This window comes from Lycorma delicatula, chromosome 2, assembly GCF_047948215.1.
Source record: "Lycorma delicatula isolate Av1 chromosome 2, ASM4794821v1, whole genome shotgun sequence".
Taxonomy (NCBI): Eukaryota; Metazoa; Arthropoda; class Insecta; order Hemiptera; family Fulgoridae; genus Lycorma; species Lycorma delicatula.
In genome coordinates this window covers 108985147-109011971 of record NC_134456.1, presented here as the reverse complement: position 1 = coordinate 109011971, position 26825 = coordinate 108985147, and the positions used below count along the sequence as shown (strand labels likewise).

At 33.2% G+C, this 26825-nt stretch overlaps 1 protein-coding gene across 1 annotated transcript in view; it reads right to left on the bottom strand.

Annotated features, from left to right (window-relative positions):
- The window catches only part of Rab3GAP1 (RAB3 GTPase activating protein subunit 1), a 390063-nt gene that overhangs the window by 32998 nt on the left and 330240 nt on the right, over positions 1-26825 (bottom strand). The window contains exons 9-10 of the mRNA XM_075355981.1: positions 7381-7435; positions 764-836 (exon numbers count right to left, since the gene is read on the bottom strand). Coding sequence (XP_075212096.1) covers positions 764-836; positions 7381-7435 — 128 coding nt within the window. The remainder of the gene's footprint in view (positions 1-763; positions 837-7380; positions 7436-26825) is intronic.

Here is a 26825-nt window from a genome sequence, read left to right as displayed (position 1 = left end):
AAATAAAAATAAGATATTAGTAATGTAAACCTACAAAATATAAAAAAGCTTTTGAAATGTTTTTGCTAAAATTTTGCAAATATTTGTCCAAATTTCATATTTATTCAAGCAGAATGACACTACGGTATTGCAATAAGTCAGATTCAATTAAAAAACCTGAGAAACTACGGTCATCTACAGTCTAAATGACTATGGTGATCTATAGTTGAAAATCTTGTAATTTCCAATCTTGTCATTGTTAGCAGTAAATCACTCGTAAAGCTGTGTACAAATTAATAAATGTAAAAAACGAGACAGCAGTCACTGGATTTCTGAAACAGCTAATTCATTACAATGTGTAATTAACATAAGTGAACGTGGTTTCAAAAATTTAATAAAGATTAGTAGAATTGGAAATAGTAGAACTGGTTAAATGTCAATTTGTCCAAAATAAGCTCCATTACAGAGAAATAGTTACCAATTTCCATTACCATGGTTTTTTTATTTATTACTTACTGTTAAAGTGCGTATAATAGACTGAATTTGTTCCATAGATGATCATAAGTGATATAAACACTTATCGGGAAATTAACACAATTTATAAGGTTCAACAGAATTGTACAATCTGTACAACAAATCAAAGAATTTTTGAATTTATTGTACAAATTCAAAAGATTTTTCGAAAATCTGTTTAAAAAAGCACATTTTGAGAGGTCTAAATATAGAAAAAAAAATGATGCATTAATGGTAAATTAATGAAAAATGTAAAAAAAATTATACTAACCAGATTCATCATCACCTTTACATAATGCAGCATTGGCTCTTGCAATCTTCCGATCAATACAACAATTCAGCATCTGCATGTAAAAGAAGTTAAATAATCCAGTTAATTACTAAAGCTAGAAAAAAAATTATTAACTTCAATAAATTACATGTGATTTATATTAATCACATAACATATATCAGGACAATTATGGATAGACCACAACTAGAGAGTGATTTTTTAGTCCTGTTACCCAATTGTTAATGTCTGGTAATTTTTTTCTAAGAAAGGGAATTTTTGTTTTGTGTCACGAAGTTGGTAGCGCTACTCAACCGGTATAGATACGGCAGTGTGAGTTGATTCTCCTTGAGCTGTGTATACTTTTGTGCTGTTTCCGGTCGTGTTACGAACAGAATGTTTTTTACCATAGAAAAACGATTGTTCTTGAACAATATTTTGCTACATAATCGTACGCGAATGTAAAAGAATCATTTCAGATTAAATTTGTTGGTGTTCCTCCGCCACAAAAAATGTCAATTTCTAGGCTAGCAAACCGATTTCGAGAGACAAATATCACGAATATTTCCAATGCAACTCTTAAAAAGGTTTCTGCTAATATGCAAAAGAGTGCGTGCATGTATAACCGCAAGGGATGGGAATTTTGAGCATATTCTTTAACAATTATGTAAGTATTAGCTTTTTATTAAATCTCTATTGTAAGTAACAAATACATTTTTTATTCCATCTAAATTTCCCTTTGTTAAATTACATTTAAAATTGGGTAACAGGACTAAAAAATCACTCTGTAGAATTAGTAAACTGTGGAAAGGAAACAGAAAATAGGGACAAATGGACTTCCTGTACATAGAAAATAAAGACATTATTAGTATGGACTGATGAGATTGTTCTTTTGACAGAAACCAAAAATGAATTAGAAGAATGTCTCGTTAGGAGAATTAATTATATTTAGAACTTTCATGATAAAAATTTACTAGTATCAAGTACAGATCTCACAGGAGTGGAAAGAATTTTTGAAAATATATGTGTAGTATGTATGCACGTTATATTATTGAAACATGAACAACAGTAAAAAAGATAAGTGAAAGAAAGAAAAAAAGATGACAAAGAAGGAAAGACGACAGGAAAAAAAAGAAAGGAAAAGAATTGTGATGTTAGGGCAAAAAGATGTTGAAAATTAGAGCTGATAAAATTTGAAATGATTAGAAGAGATTAGACATTGTAGCAAAATCTTATAAAGAGATAAACTAGATTGATGGACCATGAATTAAGCACCCAGGTTTAATTAATCTTGTGATACCCAAAGTAACATGTAGAAGATAAAAACTACAGAGGAAGGCTGAAACTGAAAGATTTGAAATAGATGTTGACGATGTAGGATGTAGTAAACAGATTGAGAACAAACTTTTAGCATAACACAGTAAGGAATGGAGAATAGCATTAAACAAAAACCTGTAATTCTCAAAAAAAAGAAAGGGAAATGAAAATATCTAATATTAGTAGTTTTAGCAATATAATTATATGAAATACAATTATAAAAAATACAAATAAAAAAACAGTTACAACATTTTTGCTTACTATTTTCAGCAATGAATAATAAATTTATTTTAAATGTGTATCGATTGTCTGTAGTAGTGGTCAGATAATTTGGTTTACAGTTGAACTGAATATTTTTATAAAATGTTGAGAATGGGTTTCCATGTGAAAGCTAGAACCTTTTCTTGACTGCTGTTTGGTATCTGGATGAAAAGCAATCAGTTGCAGCACATATTTAAACCAGATAATGATGAGGTTATTTGTAATGTGTTGCTTCCAACTCAGTTGAAAATACTTACTGTCAGAATATGCCTAGAGGGAACCAGGAAACAACCCAGGAAACTCTTTTGGGTGAGGCTGTTAGATTGCACTTCTCACCAGCCATCCCTTTCTTTTATGCTCAACCTCTTCCTTCTTGCCAATGAATATTCTGTGATTCTGGTTAGACACTCACTGGATCCATACTTATGTTGCAAGAGCCTGTTTGAGTCATTGCAATCTTATTATTTATGTAGTTTGGTGGAGATCTACCTATGGACATATATTACTTATCCATATTTCCTCTGCTGCATGAATAAGAATCCTGACATTCTTACTCACGCTTGTTTTACTAAAATTATATTCTTTGTTCACATACCTTGTTACATGGTCTGACACATTTTTTTTTTAGTTGTAACAAAAGTAAAGACCAAAGTTACATAATATATTGGAGAGAATTATTTTCTCTAAGAATAATAATATTTACCATGTGGCCACAAGACGTGGGGTGGACAGAGTGACAATATCACTTATAGCATTACAGTATGAAATATAAAATATTTATATATTTAATTTTAATCGTAATCATTTTCTTGTTAAAAAGTATCCTGAAGAAGTAAATCTTAGAAAATGATTTTTTAAGACAGAAGGGTTTCGTAAATATTGAAATTAAGAATGCTACAATTACACGGTAGAACAATTCAATAAAATGTCTCACAACAATTTTATTAAAATATATACAGTATTAATACTCTACATGAGAGTAAATTTAATAATATAAATTGAGGAAATTAATAATAAAAAAGAAGACCTTGATGATACTTGTACTGTACATGCACACAAAAAACTCTTCACCTAGTAGCAATTTAATAATAATTAAACAATATCTATTGTCTAACCAAAACAAAAAGAATAAGAATATACATTTGCAGTATGAGATATTTTAATAACAAATGAATAACCCAGTGGCAAGATATTTTATTCTTTAATAACAAACCTTTATAAATAAAGATAATGAAATAAAACAGAAGATTAATAATAATTCCATTTAAAATTTAATTAAAAATCTATCTCAAATCAAAAAAAAAGGATTAATACAAGTTGAGATTCCTTTGATAATTACAAATCCAAACTACATTATCTATTGATATTTGGCATCACCGATATGAATGAAGCAAATGTATATTTTTTAAAACATTATTTTTAACTTTTGGAGTTCTATAGTCTAGAGTGTTCTAGTGATGTTGTCTATCTGTTAGTACGTTACCATTTAAATATTTGTTAAACTAACAGTAAAAAAACCCTTCGGCAGTTCTGGGTAAGAATGATTTACATTACTCAGCAGGATACTTCCATAAGCCACACAATTCTTAAAAGAGATGTGATTTTTCTTATGGAACCCTGAATTTGTACTCAGATAACTCTTTAGTATCTTAAGGAAAAGTAATCCCTTTCTCACGGTTTATCTCTTCTTCTAGGTAGTGTTCGTGGGATTTGGCTTGACCCTCTCACGACAACGATCTATGGCAGTGATATAATATGAATCTGTGACTTTAGTATTTGGTTAATCTGATTGGGAGAGAGATTTATTAATCTGCATTTTATTTGACACTCTTGCTCTGAAGGCTCAACAAAATTCCATGATGGGCTGAGCTCAATTGAATACTTAGTGAGTAAACCCAGGTTTTGTATTCTCCATAATGCAATATAATACAATAAAATGCCAAGAAAAATACAAACTTTCCTTCAATGTGTAAAATGATAACCTTCAACTTTTCTTTACACTACTAGTCATTTGATTGGTTAGATTTTATTTTCCATCCCTTTTAGTTCTATGCTAATCTTTAAACTAAAAAATATTTACTAAATCCTACACCAAGAAAATCACAGGTACAGCTAACTATTGTACTCCAGTTCTTTGTCTTACCTTCAGTTTTTACTTATCATTAGTCTATTAACCTAGATAGTGGATACCAGTGTTCTTTGATAGTTGGGTTTCAAGTAACCACACATCTCACGAATGGTTGACCTGAGACTGTACAAAACTATACTTCATTTACATTCATATATATATCATCCTCTGAAGTAATACCTTACGGTGGTTCCGGAGGCTAAACAGAAAAAAGAAGAGAATGACCCTGGAACTGTCCAAGGATTCTACTTCCTACCTTGATTTGCATAAAAATCTAGTGTATGTGTAAAGCCAGGACTCCTCTCCCTAATCAATTCAAATCAGTTGAATACTTTATCGATCAACTATTCAATATTCTTCTACAATACGTCATTTAAAAACTCATTTTTTTCATTGGCGCATTTTATCAGGAAACAAGTAATACTACCATAAAATTTAGAATTTTGTGGTTTAATACCTATTTCAGTCAACCAGTTTCATATAAATGGTTAATAATAAGCTATAATTATTTTTATTAGATTCAGTTTAAATAGTATTTTTTTTTTTTAATACTAATTTTTATGTCAGGGATTTTATAATGAAATAATAATCTATTATAAAAGATTTTGTTTTTTTACTTTTAAATTAAACAGTAATTTAAAGTTAAAGACTGTCTACTATTGTGAATATAGTGTTCATGAATAATTAAATCATTAGTTATATGCTACATTCAGGGTAAAAACTATCTACATGCTTGCTTGTAGTAGCAAGAAATACTGCAGGGGTGTTACTGTCATAGTGTAAAAACGAATAATATAGCTCAACACAACTATATTATTTTGACTTATAAACAACTTATTTAGTGTAAAAAACGTACAATTCTACAACAATTTCAAAACATAATTATGAATAACATTTGTTTTATTTATACTCATCAATGATCAGTAATAAATATAATGTTGAAAGTCATATTGTACTAAAGAAATTTGCGCTCAGCACAGGACAAGGAGGCAACTCTTGCACTGATACAGGATAATTTGATTACATTCTTTATCAGGAATGGTTATACCACAAATATAAACTAATACAAACTGATCTTTCTACACTGTATTAAAAATAGCAAAAAATATATTATGATATATTTTAACAAAAGTGTTCCTTTCCTGACTAAATAAAGAGTGTTACATAGTGCACTGTTGCAGAATAAACAAGGTATAATAATGATGTAATATAATGATAGTGATGGTCATGCCATGTTCCATGAATTCCACCAAGAGAACTCCATTCCAGTCCCAGAACACAGTAGCCATACACTTTCTGTTGGAGAAGGTTCGCTTGAACTTCTTTGGTTTACTGGGAGAATGAGAATGCATCCACTACTTGGATTGTTCTTTTGTTTCTTCAGTTTCGAAATTGACCCATGTCTCGTCCCCTGTGACAATTATGTTCAAAAAATCTTCTCCTTCATTGTGGTAGCGCTGGAGAAACGTTAGGGAGGTGTCCATTCTCATTGTTTTGTGATGGTCGGACAGCATCTTGGGAACCCAACTTGCACAGTTTGCGGTACTGAAGTTTCTCACTCACAACGGTGTAGAGAGCTGACCTTGAAATTTCAGGAAACGAATCACTCAATACAGAAATTGTGAATCGACTTTTTTCTCGAATTGCCTCATCCACTCGCTAAACGAGATCATCGGTCGACACTTGCTTCCTTCCCTGACTGCCTGCATCATGTATATCTATACATCCTGCTTTAAAGTTCCTGCACCATTGTCGTACTTTGCTGTCACTCATTGAAGTTTCACCGTACACATTACTTATTCGTCGATGAATTTCAGCTGCATTACACCTCTCAGCCTGAAGAAATTGATTAATCGCACGCACTTCACACTTGGCGGGAGATGCTATTGTTGTAGACATGTTTATGTGCTAGCTGTGTTCAGAACTAAACGAAGTGATGCGGCGTGATTGAAAGCCATACTAGAGACGCTACCCAATGCATATGCGCAAAGGTTCATCCGAGATTTGCGTGGGTTTTTATTTTGTGACCGATCGGACCTTGAAAAAAAATAACCCTCATACTATAACCAAAAACAAATTAGTAAACAAGAGTGAAAATATCTATTGTAAAACTGAATGTAGATTGTATTTTAACAGGATTTACATACAGATGTGCAATAGTATATTTGCTCAAAGAAAAAGTTAATAGGAAACCTCCCACAGTAAGCCTCGATTATGATGTTTGTTGTTTTTGATGATGATTATGTTATTTTCATGAGTTTCAATTACATTACCTGCAAATATGAAGTAATGGCATCTTTATTTATAGTAGATTAGATTTTATGAGGAGTATGAGGTCTGGCTTTATCCAGTAAAAACCTTAGCTGGATTTGCTTTTTTGTACAATCTTGAATAGTTAACAAGAGTTCTTGGATACTGCACAAAACACATAAAATATAACATGCAAACATCACAGAGGGATGTTAATTCTCTGATCAGCATAGAAACTGCCTCTGATCAGGGTAATTAACTGTTACCTATGACTCACATGGCATCTTTTTTTTTGGGGGGGGAGGCAAAAAACTTTTGGATTATCATCACCCAGGTCAAAATAATAACAATACTTCTTTGATATTAAAATATTAGTAAAATAGGGTTAAAGCTAAGATAATAATAGGAATAAAATTCAAATAGTAAAAGAAAAGCAACGATTAGGATATTATATGTAATGTAAATATCAAAATATCCAAATTTAAGATGGGCTAAATCTTATTAAGTATATTAATTCCTCTTAGAAGTAACAATACCCAGTCTAATACATTTTTCCCATTTCCTAGGACATGCCATATTTGGCTTCTAGCTGACAACAGAATTACACGGGATAATGTTCCTAATGTAACTATAATAAAGACAGAAGAACAAAGTTAAACCTTACTTGTAATTTCTGATTGAGAAGACATGTTTTGGAATCTGGAAATCCAGGAGGAACTCTGAAACATAAATGAAGTCACACATTAAATATATACTGCAAAAATAAAAACAATTAATAGAGTATTTAAAAATACTGTGTTGTGTAAGTACAGACGAACAAAACTCTCCTACACCATTAGGGGTATAATATAAAGCAACCTTATTTATCAGCGCCAATGATTCATAAGTAAATAAAAGTGGAACAAAAAAAATAGAAATATACATATACATGCAAGTAAAAATATAAAACATAAAAATCAATGTTCAATAAGGAAGAGAAGGACGATATCGCAACATCATCAGAAAATGGTCCATTCAAAACAGAGCAAATGAAGATGAACCGAGACTCATCGAACTCTACAGAAATCACAATCTATATTGAAATCATCATATTTCAAGAGAAAAACTCAAAACCTGGAAACATCCTGACTAGACTAAAGGAGAATGACAGCTAGATCATGTTTTCACGGGCAAACATCACCACAAAGAAATCTACAACACAAAAATTCTCCGAGGAGTAGACACAGGCTCAGATACTAAGTAATAAAAATAAAAATTAAATTTATTCCCCAAAGGAAGCAACAAAACCAAGCCCCTAAAACTAAAAGAAAAACAATCCCTATCCAACTTATCAACAATGAAAGTCACCAAAAAGCAACTGGAAAAATATCAATTACAGATAAACTCGAAGACCTAATCAACAACCTTAAACAAATTATAGAAGAATTGGCCCCAATAAAATCCCATAAAAAGCATCAATGGTGGAACAGCAAATGTGATAAAACAGTGGAGAAGAAACATCAAGCTTGTTTGGGGTTGGTGGCTATTACACCAACCCCAAAAATCAGAAACATCCTTCCAAAATTTAGTAAAACAAAGAAAGAAACCATCCAAACCTTAAGGAAAATAAAAAGATAACACCATAAAGACACACTGAAATCAACAGAAGAAGAATTCAATAAAATGCAGTTGAGAGATGATTACAAAACCTTAAAAAAACAACTCCAAAAACAGGAACCCCGATTTCTACTAATGAAGGATGAAAATCATAATCTGGCCCATAATAATGAAGACAACATGGGTATCCTAGCTAAATATTTCAACAAACTCCTAAATTGTGAAGAACCAACAGAAATCAAAGATCTCATTATTTTCATAAGGTTCGCATGGCGAAGAGGGATTCCTGGCGTTCCTTTATTAGTGAACAGGGGAACAAGGATCACTGGTGTGCTGTGTATAGGGTTTTGGGGCACAAACGTAGAAAGGACGTTCTTCTGTCTGCTCTCTCGACTCGGCATGGCGTAATATCAGATGTATCGTAAATTTTACGCAGACTATTAAACGATTTGCTGCCTGACGACAACGAAGCGGGGGAGACCGTTACCATCTGCGGGTGTAGCGTGAGGTCGCTCTATTTCGCGGGGTTACATTGTCTTTGGAGATTGCTGAGGCCGAAGTGCGTCAGGTTCAAGCTATTTGTAGTTTAGGCAGGCTTAAGGCCCCGGGCTTTGACGGGATAACGCCGGAGCTTCTTATTCGCTCGGTAGGGGTAAGTGTGTGAGAATTATTACACAGGTGTTTAATAAATTTTTGTTCGGCAGGTACTTCCCTGTATGTTGAAAGAAAGGGATTGTTAAATTGTTGTTTAAAGGAAGCGACAAGGACCCCACTGTTAGTTTGTCTTACAGGTCCTTGACGCTGCTGCCGGTTATTGGTAAAGTCTTTGAGAAGATCTTGTATCTTCGTAAAAATGAGAGGCTGACAGCGCGTGGGTTACTGATGCAGAACCAGTTTGGGTTTCGTCCTGGAAAAGGTACGAGAACGCCATACTCCGTGTGATGAGTGTGGTATCAACGACCGCGGCGGAATATGTCTTGGGAATTTTCCTGGACATTTCCGGTGCTATTAATAACTAGTGGTGGCATTCAGCTATTTACCAATTACAAAGAAGAGATTGTACTGATAGCTAATTGCAGGTACTGCAAAGCCATTTCAGTCATCGCTGTGTTGCTCCGGGAGGGTAACCATGAGGTTAGTAAGACATCGTCTTTGTCTCTTAAGACAGTGTGATGGGTCCTCTGTTGTGGGTGGTCGAGTTTAATTCTCTTCTGCGGCTGAGATTGCCCAGTGGGTGTCACGTGGTGGCTTATGCCGACGACGGGCTCCTGCTGGTCGAAGAATGCTCGCGGAGGGAGGTTGAGCTCAGGGCCCACTCGTGCGTGCAGAATATTGGAGTTGTGGGGTCATCAACACAAGATGACGTTCAGCCCGGATAATTCCACTATGATGCTCCTTAAGGGCCGTGTGGCTGTTAGTCGGCAAGCCCATGTTTCGATAGCAGGCCAACTTATTATACATTTTAAAGCTAAGAAGTACGTCGAGGTGTTTCTGGATGAGAAGTTGCAATTCAAGAAGCACCTTCAATACGTCGCAGAGAAGGTTTGTAATGCCTTCTTCAGAATTCGACATGTGGTCAATCCTGATTGGGGGTCTTAATTTCAAGACCATGAGCATTCTGTACAAAGGCGCGTACGAGGCTATTATGCTACATGCAGCGCCTGTTTGGGCAGGAAGGCTAAAATTTTTGAAGTTATCGAAATATTTTACTGAATATTTTACGACTTATGTTGCTGACGGTAACGGGTGATAACTATTTCACGAGAGACGATCTTGGTGACTGCAGGAGTGAAACTATAGTAGATCATGGATACCGGTGTTCTTTGATGGTTGGGTTTCAATTAACCACACATCTCAGGAATGATCCACCTAAGACTATACAAGACTACACTTCACTTCATTTACATTCATGCATATCATCCTCTGAAGTAATATCTTACGGTGGTTCCGGAAGCTAGACCGAAAAAGAGAGAGAGAGAGAGATTGAGGAGTGAAATCAATCGATATTCTTGCTGTAGAAGGGCAGGAACGTTATGCTGCTAGGAAGCTGGGTGAATTACTTCCGAAATTTTCCGGGAAATCGAGCAGCATGAATGTGATTTATGGCAACCTAGATGGGATGAGACAGAAGGCGGTATACTCTTGATCTCTTTCCAGATATTAGATGCTTGCGCTGCACCTCCTGGATTTCCCCAAACAAGTATGTCATACAGTTTCTTTCGGGACACGATGCTTTTCGGGGCAAGTTGGCGCTATTCAGCCTGGTTGATACGGGTTTATGCCCGCAGTGCGGGGTGTTAGATGATGCTTTTTATGTGTTATATGAATCCGTCTCTATGAATCATGAGACCTTGCCGTTGGTGAGGGGGCTTGAGTGCTCAGGGATACAGAGTAGCTGGACCGAAGGTGCAACCATATCGGAGAGGTATCTGTTGAGAGCCAGACTAAGGAATGATTCCTGAAAGAGGGCAGCAGCTCTTTCAGTAGTTGTTAGGGGCGTGAGTCAGGACGACTTAAACGGCCGTATCAACATCACTCAGTCCTCTGAGTACTGCGCAGCTGAAAGCAATGGAAAACTACAGCTGCTTTTTTTCCAAGAAAATGTGGCTCTCTGCATTTTCACATAGCAATAATGGAGGCGCCATCCTTGGTAAAATATTCCGGAGGTAAAATAGTCCCCCGTTCGGATCTCCGGGTGGGGACTACTAAGGAAGGGGTCACCAGAAAATTAAAAAATAACATTCTACGAGTCGGAGCGTGGAATGTTAGAAGCTTAAAAAAGGTTGGTAGGCTAGAAAATTTAAAAAGGGAAATGGGTAGGACAAATGTGGATATAGTAGGAATTAGTGAGGTTCGGTGGGAAGAGGAAGGCGACTTTTGGTCAGGTGATTTTAGAGTAATTAACTCAGCGTCAAATAATGGGCAGGCAGGAGTAGGTTTCGTGATGAACAAGAAGATAGGGAGGAGAGTGGAGTATTTCAAAACGCATAGCGATAGAATCATTGTAATAAGGATAAAATCAAAACCTAAACCGACGATTGTTAACGTCTATATGCCTACACGCGCCCATGATGATGATGAGGTAGAGTGTGTATACGAAGAGATTGATGAAGCAATTAAACACGTAAAAGGAGATGAAAATTTAATAATAGTTGGAGATTGGAATGCAAGCATTGGAGAAGGCAAGGAAGGAAATATAGTGGGTGAATACGGGCTGGGCAAAAGGAATGAAAGAGGGGACCGACTTATAGAGTTTTGCACGAAGTATAATTTAGTAATTGCCAACACCCAATTTAAAAATCATAATAGAAGAATATACACTTGGAAAAAGCCAGGCGATACTGCAAGGTATCAGATAGATTATATCATGGTTAAGCAAAGATTTAGAAATCAACTTGTTGACTGCAAAACTTACCCTGGAGCAGACATTGATAGCGACCATAATTTGGTGATAATGAAATGTAGATTGGGGTTTAAAAACCTAAAGAAAAGGTGTCAGATGAATCGGTGGAATTTAGAGAAGCTTGAGGAAGAGGAGGTAAAGAAGATTTTTGAGGAGGACATCGCAAGAGGTCTGAGTAAAAAAGATAAGGTAGAAAATGTAGAAGAAGAATGGGAGAATGTTAAAAAGGAAATTCTTAAATCAGCAGAAGCAAACTTAGGCGGAATAAAGAGAACTGGTAGAAAACCTTGGGTTTCAGACGATATATTGCAGCTGATGGATGAACGTAGAAAATATAAGAATGCTAGTGATGAAGAAAGTAAAAGGAACTATCGGCAATTAAGAAATGCTATAAACAGGAAGTGCAAACTGGCGAAAGAAGAGTGGATTAAAGAAAAGTGTTCAGAAGTGGAAAGAGAAATGAACATTGGTAAAATAGACGGAGCATACAGGAAAGTTAAGGAAAATTTTGGGGTACATAAATTAAAATCTAATAATGTGTTAAACAAAGATGGTACACCAATATATAATACGAAAGGTAAAGTCGATAGATGGGTGGAATATATTGAAGAGTTATACGGAGGAAATGAATTAGAAAATGGTGTTATAGAGGAAGAAGAGGAAGTTGAGGAGGATGAAATGGGAGAAACAATACTGAGATCTGAATTTAAGAGAGCATTAAAAGATTTAAATGGCAGAAAGGCTCCTGGAATAGACGGAATACCTGTAGAATTACTGCGCAGTGCAGGTGAGGAAGCGATTGATAGATTATACAAACTGGTGTGTAATATTTATGAAAATGGGGAATTTCCATCAGACTTCAAAAAAAGTGTTATAGTTATGATACCAAAGAAAGCAGGGGCAGATAAATGTGAAGAATACAGAACAATTAGTTTAACTAGTCATGCATCAAAAATCTTAACTAGAATTTTATACAGAAGAATTGAGAGGAGAGTGGAAGAAGTGTTAGGAAAAGACCAATTTGGTTTCAGGAAAAGTATAGGGACAAGGGAAGCAATTTTAGGCCTCAGATTAATATAAGAAGGAAGATTAAAGAAAAACAAACCAACATACTTGGCGTTTATAGACCTAGAAAAGGCTTTCGATAACGTAGACTGGAATAAAATGTTCAGCATTTTAAAAAAATTAGGGTTCAAATACAGAGATAGAAGAACAATTGCTAACATGTACAGGAACCAAACAGCAACAATAACAATTGAAGAACATAAGAAAGAAGCCCTAATAAGAAGGGGAGTCCGACAAGGATGTTCCCTATCGCCGTTACTTTTTAATCTTTACATGGAACTAGCAGTTAATGATGTTAAAGAACAATTTAGATTCAGAGTAACAGTACAAGGTGAAAAGATAAAGATGCTACGATTTGCTGATGATATAGTAATTCTAGCCGAGAGTAAAAAGGATTTAGAAGAAACAATGAACGGCATAGATGAAGTCCTACGCAAAAACTGTCGCATGAAAATAAACAAGAACAAAACAAAAGTAATGAAATGTAGTAGAAATAACAAAGATGGACCACTGAATGTGAAAATAGGAGGAGAAAAGATTATGGAGGTAGAAGAATTTTGTTATTTGGGAAGTAAAATTACTAAAGATGGACGAAGCAGGAGCGATATAAAATGCCGAATAGCACAAGAACGAGCCTTCAGTAAGAAATATAATTTGTTTACATCAAAAATGAATTTAAATGTCAGGAAAAGATTTTTGAAAGTGTATGTTTGGAGTGTCGCTTTATATGGAAGTGAAACTTGGACAATCGGAGTATCTGAGAAGAAAAGATTAGAAGCTTTTGAAATGTGGTGCTATAGGAGAATGTTAAAAATCAGATGGGTGGATAAAGTGACAAATGAAGAGGTATTGCGGCAAATAGATGAAGAAAGTAGCATTTGGAAAAATATAGTTAAAAGAAGAAACAGACTTATAGGCCACATACTAAGGCATCCTGGAATAGTCGCTTTAATATTGGAAGGACAGGTAGAAGGGAAAAATTGTGTAGGCAGGCCACGTTTGGAGTATGTAAAACAAATTGTTGGGGATGTAGGATGTAGAGGGTATACTGAAATGAAACGACTAGCACTAGATAGGGAATCTTGGAGAGCTGCATCAAACCAGTCAAATGACTGAAGACAAAAAAAAAAAATGAATCTGTAAAATATGATGAGAAGCGTAACGAGATCATTTGTCGACTGGACATTCTTGGGTCAGTGCTGAATTTGCATCAGAACTGGAGTAAGCAGGCCGAATGGTCTATATTTGAGGAATTCATGGTTTATCTAGCAAAAAAAAAGATAGCGGAGGGGATTTAGTTCCGGGTGGGCTATCTTTGTTTCCTTTGTCTCTTTTTATTGTCCTTGTTTCTTTGTTTTTGTTTATTCTTTATTAGTTATGTTATGGTTTATGTTTTAGTTTTAGTTAAGTTTTATGTCGGACTATACCTCAGGGAGCTTAGGAAATTTCAGTTCCTTGACTCATCAATTGTCGATTCAGTCTTCTCTAAGACTAACTGAGATGTGTTTTGTTTCTACGTGGCCACCTTTGTTAGAAGTACACCAATGGGAATGTCGCTTGTGACATTCGTATCGGTGACATCCTGGCCGAAGCGAGACTGCAATATGTCTACTGCCGAGGTTTTTGAAGATGACCTCCGATAAAGCCCATCAGGGCTAGGTACAGAAGGGATGGTGTGGCAACCGGAAAGGTCATATGGTGGGTGTCTTCCTCTTTGGGGTCAGGAGACCCTAAAACTGCAGGGGAATGTCACTCCTAGAAACAACATACAAAATTCTTTCAAGAACCATCCTGAACAGGATTGTTTTGTAACTCAAGAAAGAACTAGAATACCAAGGTGGTTTCAGACCCTGGAGGAGCTGTCCAGACCAGATCAAGCAGAGACATAGTAATAATGTTTGTAGACTTAAAGCACAAGATTGAATCCACAAAATCCCTACTAAAATTTCTAAGAAACCTCGGGCTACATTCCAAACATGATAAAACTGGACCTCACAAACACTAAGACAAAGATGAAATTCAATGGCAAACTTTCGGATCAAAACAGGACTGCACCAAGGCAATGAACTCTCACTGCTACTATTCAACCGCACTCTGGAATCGGTAATGAGGAATAGCTCAAAAAATGCCCCAAAGATAAAAATAAGTCAAAAAATAAAAAAAACTGCTTTGGTTTTGTCGATGGCTTGGTACTGCTAGCAAACGACATCGGCAAAACTAAAACACAAATATGAGAACTTCAAAAAATTGTAAATAGAACTGGCCTCAAAATATCATTTAAAAGACAGAAATTATGCTCAAAAACTAACACAAGGAAAGAAGTAAACATAAACGGTAAAAGTCAAAATTGTAAAACCCAATTTAAATACATCAAAGAAATAAAAACAAACAACCTAAATGAAAACACCTCAATCCAAACAAACTAACTGAAGCACAAAAATTATCTTTGTTTACCTACAGTAAAAAATATCTATCCATAAACACAAAAATAAGACACTACAACACAGTTATAAAACCAGAAGCCACATATGTAGCAGAAACATTCATCCACTTGAACGAACAATCAAAGACTGACAAACTCCAGAAAATCAAAGAAGAATTGGAGAATGTGCATCAACAAAATGTACCAGAAAGATGGGCAGTAGTGGATCGTACCCAACAAAGTCATGTACAAAGAATTAGAACCGATCACTCATACCATGCATATGAAGAGACTAGGATTCTTTGGACACATCATGAGGATGCAAGATTTGAGACTTCTGAAACAGCTTCTACAGTACCATCTTGACTGGAAAAAAACCAAGACAGGATGCAGATGGAACAGAGAAATAACAGAGGATCTGAAGGAAATTGGTTTTACAGGAGAAGATAAAATTAAATGAAAAAATTAAGGGCAAAGATTCACACTCACCTGAAAGAAACACACATCCCAACCCCATAGGGGAAGACACCGGCCTTGTGATACTTCCGGTCACCACACCTCCTCTTCCGTTCCTAGTCTTGATTGAAAGAAACTCACAACACGAACATTTTCAACATCAGAAAGGGCATGGAGATTGGAACGTATGAAAAAGTACTGGGAGAGGAGTGTAAGGCCTGACCGAACAGCCCCTGGTGAAGAGACTTGGATAATGAACTGACTAAAGTGATCTTATTTAGTCATAAAAGATTAAAAAAAAAAAAAAAAACAACATAAAAATTCAAATACATAGCAGTTTCATTAAAATGATACGCAAAATTCAAAACTTAGGTTAGAGTAGCAACAGTAATAAGTTTTCTTAACATTTCAAATCAAATGCTAAAGTAAAAAATGTCCTTATCAAATGCTTTCTCACAAACATAACTAAGAGGAAATAAACTTTCTCTTGGGTTTATTTCTCAATTTTATGATAAAGTTTTCTACAATCAAAACAAAAACTTATCTACAATCACCCAGCATATCGACAAAACTGTCAGGAAATTATGCAGATGCAGTTTAAAAATATGTTCAATAGAAACAGAAAATGTTTAAGCTGACTGATCAGACTGAAAGGTAATGTAACATAAGTAGAGGCAAACATCTACTCAGAACATACACATAAATACAAATAATATTAATTCTAACATTACATCTTATGAGAATTATTTTTTCATAAGAATATCAGATAATATTTTTTAATACAAAACCTTACATATATTTATGGAGTTACTTAAAAATATAAAAAAGTATTTAAGAAAGAGAATGTAAATGCATGATGTGATACAGCAAAATGTAATCATTATTCTAGTGTCATGAAAATTACTGATGAAATGCAACTTATAATAGCAGGCTATAGTAGTAATAACAATGAAGACCAAATAAAATGATGAACAAAACTATTAGAAATTAGGAAAAACACAATACACAACAATAATGGCCAAACAATAAGCTACATGAGATGATATCATGACTGTGATAATCAACATTCATCATCAATATATAAAAAGAAAGAATAATAATAACAACAAAACTGATGGATTATCTTACAACTGAAATGATTGAGTTATGTGATAATGATGCATATCTTTACTAGAAATTATTGAAAATGAATTTATGATTATAAATAATCAGATCTTTATAAAATCAGAATAGATAAGTGAGAGAATGGTTTTAAACTTAAAGTTGAAGATTTATAGCTTATTTAAATTTATAAATTTAATTAAGTAGTAAACAAGGAAATGCTCAAAATCTATTTCTAAAAAAAAATGTAATTTCAAAACTTTTATTTAAAATCTAAAACTAAAGCCATTTTGATTATTAAACGATTATAATCAGTTGATAATATGGAAAAGTATAAAAAAAATAAATAAATTCATGAATAAGTGATGATAAATACTTATTAACAAATAAACGATACTTATAAATTAAAAAAAAAAATTTTCTATTTTTTTGATACTGAATTTTAAATTTATTTTTAAAGGGTAGTATTTCATCCTATCCACTTTACTCATTAAAATAAAACAAAAACATTCTAAGGAAAACATATAACGGTCAACACAGCCAATAGGTTTGATACAGTAAGAGTATATTAGGATCTGCACCTGTGACCCACCGAGTTGATTTAGTGGTGAATTCGTCATCGCAAATCAGCTGATTTTGAAGTCAAGAATTCTAAGGTTCAAATCCTATGTATATAGTCAAACATATACTTCCACACAGTTAATCAAGAAATTATTTTTCCATCTGCCTGATCCCTACAATTCAATTTTTGAACAAATAAAATAATGTTTGATCCAAATAAAATAATATTTTAACAATCAACTACCCTTAAAATATACAGAAAAAGCCTTACAAAGAAATACTTTGACAAAAGTAATATGTACAGGTCACATTGAATAATCTGTAGAGGAGGACAAAGATTGGAATATAAAATACAGATAATTGAGGGTGTAGTAATTATATTTAGATTAATAGATAAGTACACAAAAAATGAATGGAGAATACCATCAAACCAGTCAAATTATTGATGAATAAAAAAAAGTAAACTTTTATAACAAAAAAAGATTTTATAAGAGCCAAATTGAAAACGCTAGTAGGAGAGTAAAAGATTAACAACTATTGACAATTACCAACGAAACTATTATTTTACTGAAAACATAAAGAAATCAAAATTCTTTCCACATTCCTGTAGTTTTCATACAAATGAGTTAAATTCAATGCAATTAAAAATAGTTATAAAATTTCTTCTTTTATTTATGTATAAATGAAAATAAAACAGAAACCTTTATTTAGCATTTTACAAATGCTATAAAAATGAATTTAAATTGTTAATGTTATATTATGTAGAAACTTGATACAAAAAGATTATTAAAGGTGTATCACAGACATCAATAGGCTGACATGCAGTAATATATTCGATTCAATGAAAAAGACAATGAGAAACGATTTCATTCTTCACTTTCCTTAGTAAGCCTTTCTTAAAAATCATATTATTTTTTTAGAATTTTATTACTTTTTTCAATTTCAGTAGACGGACTGAAGAGGAATCGCGTAGCAAGAAGGACACAAATATCTTGCTAATCATTCAAGGAATCATCCAAGTAAAATACTTTAAAATCCAATTTATCGTGACCCCCGCAGGGATCGTCTTGTGACGATCCCGGTCTCACCACCCTTTCGATTCTAGCCTTCATGGGCTTTACCGGAGGTCGTCTTTTAGACCCTCTAAACTTTATAACACAATACAATCATCAGTTTGGCCTCTGTCAGGATGCAAATACCTCGGCAGACATTTCCAACAGTGTATTTACTCACTTACTACCGCCTTCGTATGGCCTCCTTTTTTTTAGTTTTCCTGCGCCCCTGGGCCGGCTCAACAATCAAGTATTACTCAGCCCAGGGCAGTGTTCTTGCGACTTTAATGAGCCTCCCCGCCTATCGGCAGTACGTTCGGCATGACAGGTCGGCTCACCAGTTCCGAATCTTTTCCTTGTTTTCATCTTGCCTCTGTCACTGACCGCTAAAGCCACGGACACCGGGCCCGGCTATGCCGTTCTCGGGGCACAAATCTCTCTATTGTCAGCCATTCCTCTTTATCTCTTAGCATATACTTTGTTGTAGTTTCCGGGGTAATCTCTTGTATGTTATATCTTGCTTTTAGATCCTCCCAACGTATACATTCAAAAAAGGTGCGGCAGGGAGTTTCCTTTTGACCGCAGTACACACAATTTGGGAGCTCCCTTCTTCTAAATATGTGTAAGTATACACCAAATCCTTCGTGACCGGAGAGGAATTGTGACAGGTACCCTACGTTGCCGTGTTTCCTTCCCAGCCAAGGTACCATCTCAGGAATAAGCTTCTTTGTCCAAGCCCCAGTTGTTGCGGCGTTCCACTTTTCTTGCCGTTCTTGTAGCGAGAGATTAGTGGCATCTTCCCTCTCCATGGCCTCATAGATCCGTTTCATTTCAGTAGCCCTTAACTCGATCGGCGGTACCCCGACCAGAACTCCCACCGCATCCGCCAATACAGTTCGGTACGCCGCCACGATCCTTAAATTCATTCACCTCTGCAGTGGTCATCATCTTTACATTTCTCTTGCTGTTTAGTGCCGGAAACCAGGCAGGCACTGCATACATATATAGAACTCGCTGCTATTATCAATAGCTTTCTTTTAGCCGCTCTGGGTTCCCACTTGGCGCCCATCAGTCTACTTAGATGGTACTTAGATGGACGATCCGCTCCGCTTTACTGCATACTTCATTGAGGTGTCGGTTGTACAGCCCATTTTGATCGAACCACACTCCGAGATATTTCACAAAGGGCGTTGTTTCTGGTCTAACCCCATCGACCGTAACTCGATCTTCTTCTGATATTACGTCGGCCTGCCACAACGACATGTTAGGTTTTTTGTGGACCGAGTCGTACCCCCCTTGTCGCCAACCACATGGTTATCTGTCTTACGGCCCCATTCGCCTTTTTCTCCACTTTATCTTCTGTGGAGCCATCAACGAGCATCGTCAAATCGTCGGCGTACGCAACTAGTGTCACTCTCTCCGGGAACCCCAACCTCAAGACCCCGTAAAAAACTAGATTCCACAAGAGAGGGTACAATCATTACTTGATTGAGTCTTTTAACACCAAAAATACTATCCTTGTACCAACAAAAGTGTCGACTGCAAAAATGAAAAAGGACCAAAATCCGATCTATAAAGGGCCGGAACGCAATTTCCAACTCCGTACATCTTAAAGTAAAAACAATGTATAATCGCCAATAAAAAATTAAAAATCCGCCATACAGTTTAGAAAGATCCAGCTACAAGGAACTGATGTCCAGGCTCTGCGATGAGTAGGGGGATAAAATATCCTCCGATACCCTCGCGTTCCGTTTCGTTTCATGCCAAAGAGAAGTGATCTAGATTCGTTGCACTTTTATTATTTTTTAATGATCCTTCAAGAAATCAACCTATCCATTGAAACTTTCTTTATATACTCATATGATGCTATTGTATCTATATCCAAAGAAAACCTTTAAAAATAATTACAAAATTTCACCAAATCAGTCCAAAAAATAATTCATTTGATGCATTGGTAGTTACCAACTATTATATTGGTATATAATAGTTGGTAATAGTTACAATAGTTACAATAGTTATAATAGTTACACCAGTTTTAACTGGTGTTAAAACTGTTGCATTATGTTTCCCGGGTTAACGAGACAAATGATAAATTCTTGTTAAATGATAAATTCACATGGGACAATCAAATTGAGTTTATTTGCAGCAAAACGAAATCATACTGTTTCCGCTTTGAAGCGTCACCCTAAGTTATTATTAGGAATATTGACATGATCTGTCAATGAATCTGTTACGAATATTGACATCAGACGAAGTTGGCAGTTTCTAACGTAAAAAAATTTTCTATTTTAGTGTTTTTACTTCCTGGTACGAAGTAAAGGAAGTATTGTGATCGCGAAACATTTCGGTTTTAACGGAAATATCCATTTTGACCATCCCTGAATCCATGTTGAATAGTTTCGACCTGACGTCTGTACGTACGTATGTACATAAGTATCTCGCATAACTCAAAAATGATTAGTCGTAGGATGTTGAAATTTTGGATTTAGCACTGTTGTAACACCTAGTTGTGCACCTCCCTTTTTTATTGCAATCAAAATTAAAATTTTAAATAATGAAATATTTGTATCTTAAAGAGAAGGCACATCGGTTCAAATCAGACTTCATCTCGTTTTGTTTTTTTTTAAACTTTCTTCTTATTTATTTTTTTTAATTTAAATATATTGATTAATTATTAACCCGTGATTGTAAAAAAAAGTTACAATAAATAATAATAATTCAATGATAATAAAAAAAAGAGTAAAATAAAATTTTATGTACTTTTAAAAATGTGTAAATGTAATTTAAAAGGCTATATATATATATATATATATATATATATATATATATATATATATATATATGTAATATATTTAATAATAATTCAATAATAACAAAAAAAGAAGAAAAAATATCAGAAGTTTTTAAAGAAATAAAATTTTATGTACTTTTCATTTAAAAAAAAATATGTAAATGTAATTTAATAGGCGTACAAGGATGTCATGTGTTGTATATACCACATTTTTTTTTGTTTTGCTTTTTTTAGTTTTCTATTTACGGAATAATTAAAATTATCTGAAACAAAGTTAGTGGAAATTCAAACCCGCCGAAAGACAGAATGATCAACTAAAAAACGTTTCCAAACTTCTTGTTTTAAAGAAATAAAATGTCGCACGTACAGCACATTATATAAATGTCGAAGGATCGTTAGTACGTACATTGATCGATGTACATATCAATGTACATTGATAGATTGTTGAAGGGGAAAAACATTTTCTTTACGTTACAAAACAATATTAGTATTAAATAAAAGAAAGGAAGGAATTTTCAATATTTGTTACATTAAAATGAACTTAAAAGTATTTTTCTGGGTGTAAGATATTCCTTATATGGCTAAATTAATTACTTACAGATTTCGTCACTAAAATCCACTTTTGAAATATTTTCGTACTTTAAAGAAACTTCAGTTCGTCAATTTAAACGTTAACCTGGAAGTCAATTATAATTAAGTTATACTCCTAATGTTAATTATTTTATTTAAAAGTAGACCAGTAAGATACACCATTAAATTAAATGTATTTACCAATCGTATTTTATTATTTCACCAAATTTTTGTTTAATGTTTAAAAATAATTTGTTTCAGTACAAAAGTATTAGTTTTTATTATTTTAATTTAGCTTAAGCTCCAAAATCTATTTTGTTGTTCACGATAGCGAGGTTTCGAGTGACTGAAAATCAAGATTATAGGGAAATTAGAAGCTACTGAGTAGAAAATAAAGTGGGAAAAAGGGCTGATTTTTTGGGAAATGTGAGGCTATGTTATGTTAAGAATCGTGTTCATATAGGCTATAAAAGCAGAAATGCACTCACTTAGACATATAGTTTTTTCAAGAAAGGTGTTTTGAAACCATATTTTCTGATATACGTAACGAAATTCCAATAAAATCGATCAAAATTGTTCTTATAATTTAAGATAAATATTCCAATAAGAAGCATTTGCGAAAAAATCCATTGTATGCTACCGATAATGTTTTCCACTTTTCTTTATGAAATAAACATTCAATTAAATATGAGCCTGTTAAAAGTTAGCCTGTAAAAAATCATATTTTATCGATTACGTTAATCATGATATGCGTATCATATCTATTGCGTGTATTCAAATTATTATTACATTAAAGATAATGAGTGGCCTTTCACTACAATAACAACTATCTCTAGCGCCTCGTTTTACAACTTAGTTTCTCCCAAATTATTAAAAAAACAGGTCACTCAATTCACTGCATAGCAAATTTTTATAATAATTAGTAACACATAAAAAATGACATTACATTAAAAAGTGATGCACTGGACCGTGCAATGCGTATGGGTGTTAAATAAATAGAAAATAGAAAATATGCTTATGAATAATTCGTTTTTACATTAATTGGAAACTAAATCCAGTTTCGATATTTGCTTCAATTTATTTTTAACAGCTTTGTTTTTTCTATCATTATTTTTTGAATAAATAACAATAATATAAATATAAATTTAAACTAATAATACTTACTGAAAAATATTGATCGTAGTATTATCGTAAATTATCCTAACATAATTGAAAGTTATATACATATAAGGTGTATCACGTAGTTTTCCCGGGACTTTCATAACCTATTCTACTCGTGAAAATAATGGAAAAAGTTCATACAAACAACATACGTCCTAAAATGCTTCGTCTGCGAGTTACGCTACTGAAAGACTTGGCTTGGATTTCAGCTACCCCGGTGAAATGAGGTCGTACTGAAATTTTAAGGACGCTAATTATGGGACAGAATTAGTAATTTATTTTTGGTTTTTGACCTGAAAGATCAAATAAAATAGGTCCGAGAACTCTATCTGAAGTAGGTTTTCAGAAATCTGGGGTGAAAACCAATAAATTGAGAGCTGTTATTTTATTGCCAACTTTAAAATACAGTAACAATTTTTCAAACAATTTATTGTATTTCTGTCATTAATAACAAAAAAAGTTATCTAAGTAATTTCTATTTATTGTAATAAATTGTTGTATAATTCCAGTTTTTATTAAATTTTTTAATAAAAATCTTTAAGAGTAAATTTTGTTTTTACAAATTATTCACATCGCTAAAAAAAATGTGGTTTTTGTTTACATTAAATAAGTTTCTTTTCTACCAAATGTAGTACGTACTGTTTCTAAATTATGTTCGATTTTTTCTAACTTTTCTTTGTTATATTCAACTTATTTTTACACCATTTTGTTCAGAATTAAATTCTCTACAAGTTTTGATTAAAAATGTTACGTGTTTAGCACCTATTTAACAAAGTTATGGTATGTCAAACAAAAAACAGGGGTTTTTACCGCAATTTATTGGTTTTCACCCCAATTTTCCCAAAACCTACGGCAGATACCGTTCTGGGGCCTATTTTATTCGATTGTTCAGGTCAAAACCCATAAAAATTCACTAATTCTGTCCCTTATTAACGTCCTAAAAATTTCAATACGACCTCATTTCACCAGGGTAGCTGAAAAACCGAGCGAATCTTTCACTAGCCGTAACTCGCAAACAAAGCATTTTAGAACATTCTGATGCTTTATGAACGTTTTCTATTATTTTCACTAGTAGCATATGTTATGAAAGTCCCGAGAGAACTTCCTGAAACACTGTATAAAATAACATGTGTGTCATTAATAATCAATACCCAGCAAAAACTACAGAAGATAAAATGATGAAAATCTGTACACATGTTCTTTTTACGGTGTAATTACACTCTAAGAGAGGATTTTTTTTTAAATTTCGAGTTTAAACGATTAAAATGGAGTACTGTTATTTTTTTTTCAATTTCGCGGTAGCAAGTGCAGATATCAACTTGATTTTTGGTCTGTGATAATCTTCAACCTAAAAACCAATTTTTAGATTTTCTGAAATTCGACCTTAAAAGGGGTGAAAAAAGGTAAAAGAAGTTTTGAAAAATTACTGAAAATTTTCCCCATTTCCGACTATACTAAATGAGGTATTCAGTAGATTTGGACTTGCAAATGCTTTTCAGATAATTAAAAACCATTTTCCGATTATTTTCAATTTCCATTTTTAAGAAGTGCGACGGTATACGGCACGGCGACTCAACAACATAGCTATTGCCACTGTTACAGCACGTGCGATGTGACTGACTGCAACTCCCTCTGGTTATTTTACTGAAAACACACTCACACACGTGCACGCGCGCGCAATTATATACTTTGTGCATCATCAAGCTTTAATATTCACCTAACGAACCAATACTGACGATTTTTATATACTTTACTTTGAGGAGGAAGTCCTTTAGGTAAAAAATTCCCGCTCCAAGTACAAGTACATATATATACGCTCTCATATTCTAAGCTTACTATTCACCAGAAGGACCGATTCTAATAATCCGTTTTTTTTGGTTTTTTTTTAACGGAAAGCCCCTTTCCAAAGTAACTTACGGAGGAAAGTTTTTAAATAGAAAACTGCAATTTCTAAAAAGACGATTTGAAGATCTTAAAATTTTTTTGTCATTATAATTGTATAGATTCGGATTGCTGAAACATAATTATGTACAGCTTGATATCGTTCTTATGTTCAAAGCATCAAAAGATTTACATGATAATACGTAAGATAAAAAAATAATAAATATCAATTGTAAATATTTTTATTTTAATAGGATGCCGGTTTCTCGTTTTGATATTTCTTTTTAAAAAAATAAAATTAACAAATGCAAATTTTTAAAATAAATAAATAACCAATTTTTAAAAAAACAAACTAAACTATATTTAATTTAAAATTTTTGAACTCTACGTCAAATTAACAATTAGAAATTTGTAGCAGAAATTAAAATAGTTTTTTAATAAAATTAATTTTTAGATTAAAACATTATAAGAATTTTTAATTTTAAGAAAATTTGGAATTAAATATAGGAAGAAACGAGTTGAAATCTGCATAAGAATCTGTTAGCAGTTAATTAAGAGTAGGTGATGAAGAAAGGTAAGCTCTGATTCGGAAACGTCGCGGATTAGGAGAATAATAGCTAGAAGAGACATTCACTCTAAAAATAGATAAAACAAAGGTAATGAAAAATGATAGCGTGGACGATAATGAGAAATTAAGTGTTGGTATAGGAAAGAATATACCAGGAGTTGCAAAATTACAAAAAACGGATGAAGTAAGGCAAACATCAAAAAGAGACTAGCACGAACAAGACGTGCGTTCATTCAGAAAATAAATTTGCTGGAAAACTAAAAAAGAATTAAGAATTTCTGAAAATATTTGTTTGGGGTGTAGCGCTTTATGGTAGTGACATAGGGAAAATAGGAAAAACACTACAGAAAAGGATGGTCTTAAACGTGTGTTTTACTGGAAAACTTTGGAGAAATGGTCGATTAAGTTCGAAATGAGAAGATCTGAAGACGAATTGGAAAGGAGAAATATTTGTAGCAGATCAAGTAAAAATAACAACTAGGATGGCGGGGTTATGTATTAAACCATCCAGGTTTAATTAATTTTGTAAAAAGAGATTTAAGAAGAGTAAAACCTCCTGAGAATGACAAAGATTGGAATATATAAAACAAATAATTGAGGATGTAGGATATAAAAGGTTAAAAGATTATAACATAACAGAAAGGACTGGAGAGTAGCATCAAACTAATCATTTCTGTAGTCTCAACAAAAACAAATCGTTATTTAAGTCGATTTTTTTATAAGCTCTTTTTTTTCCCGTAACAGTAATAAGTTTTAAAACAAATTTATTAATAGAAACTGCATTTTTTTTACAGAAGAGAAAACGCAATCTGGCTCAATAATCAATCTGACTTTTTCCCCGTTTTTTTGTGTTTTTGTGTATTTTTTGAAATTAAGGTTTTGAGTATTTATTTCGCGGTTAATCTCTTTGAGTTATATTTGTTTATTTATTAACATAATTTTTTAATTTAGAACTCTGCGATCTCAAAATGTATAAAAATATATATTTCCTGTATAGATTCAATTTTTTCTCATTTTTATAGCGTACGGAAAAAATAAATCAAACTATATCTGCTGATTTATCAACATGAAGCTGCAAACAAAACTTTTATATTTAATAAATGAAGATGTGCTAAATAAATTCACTACCTTTAATTTATTTTATATAAATTAATAAAATTTAAATATATTTATATATATTAATAAAATTATTTTTACATAAATTAATTTTCACTACCTTTTATTTATTTATCTATTTCTTTTTTGCGACATGATCTAAAATGAAATAATCACACCTATAGGTATTACAGAGCCATTAAAGAGTAGCTCAAGCCGAAAACTGTTCTCTTTTTATAAAATAAATAAGAATGATGATTCTTTAAAAAAAAAGACGAACTAATTTTATAATTCTTCTTTCTGTCAGAATATTAACTATTTTTTATTTTACAATAATAAAAAAAAAAGTCTATTCATATTTTATAACCAACTGAGCGATTTTTTTTA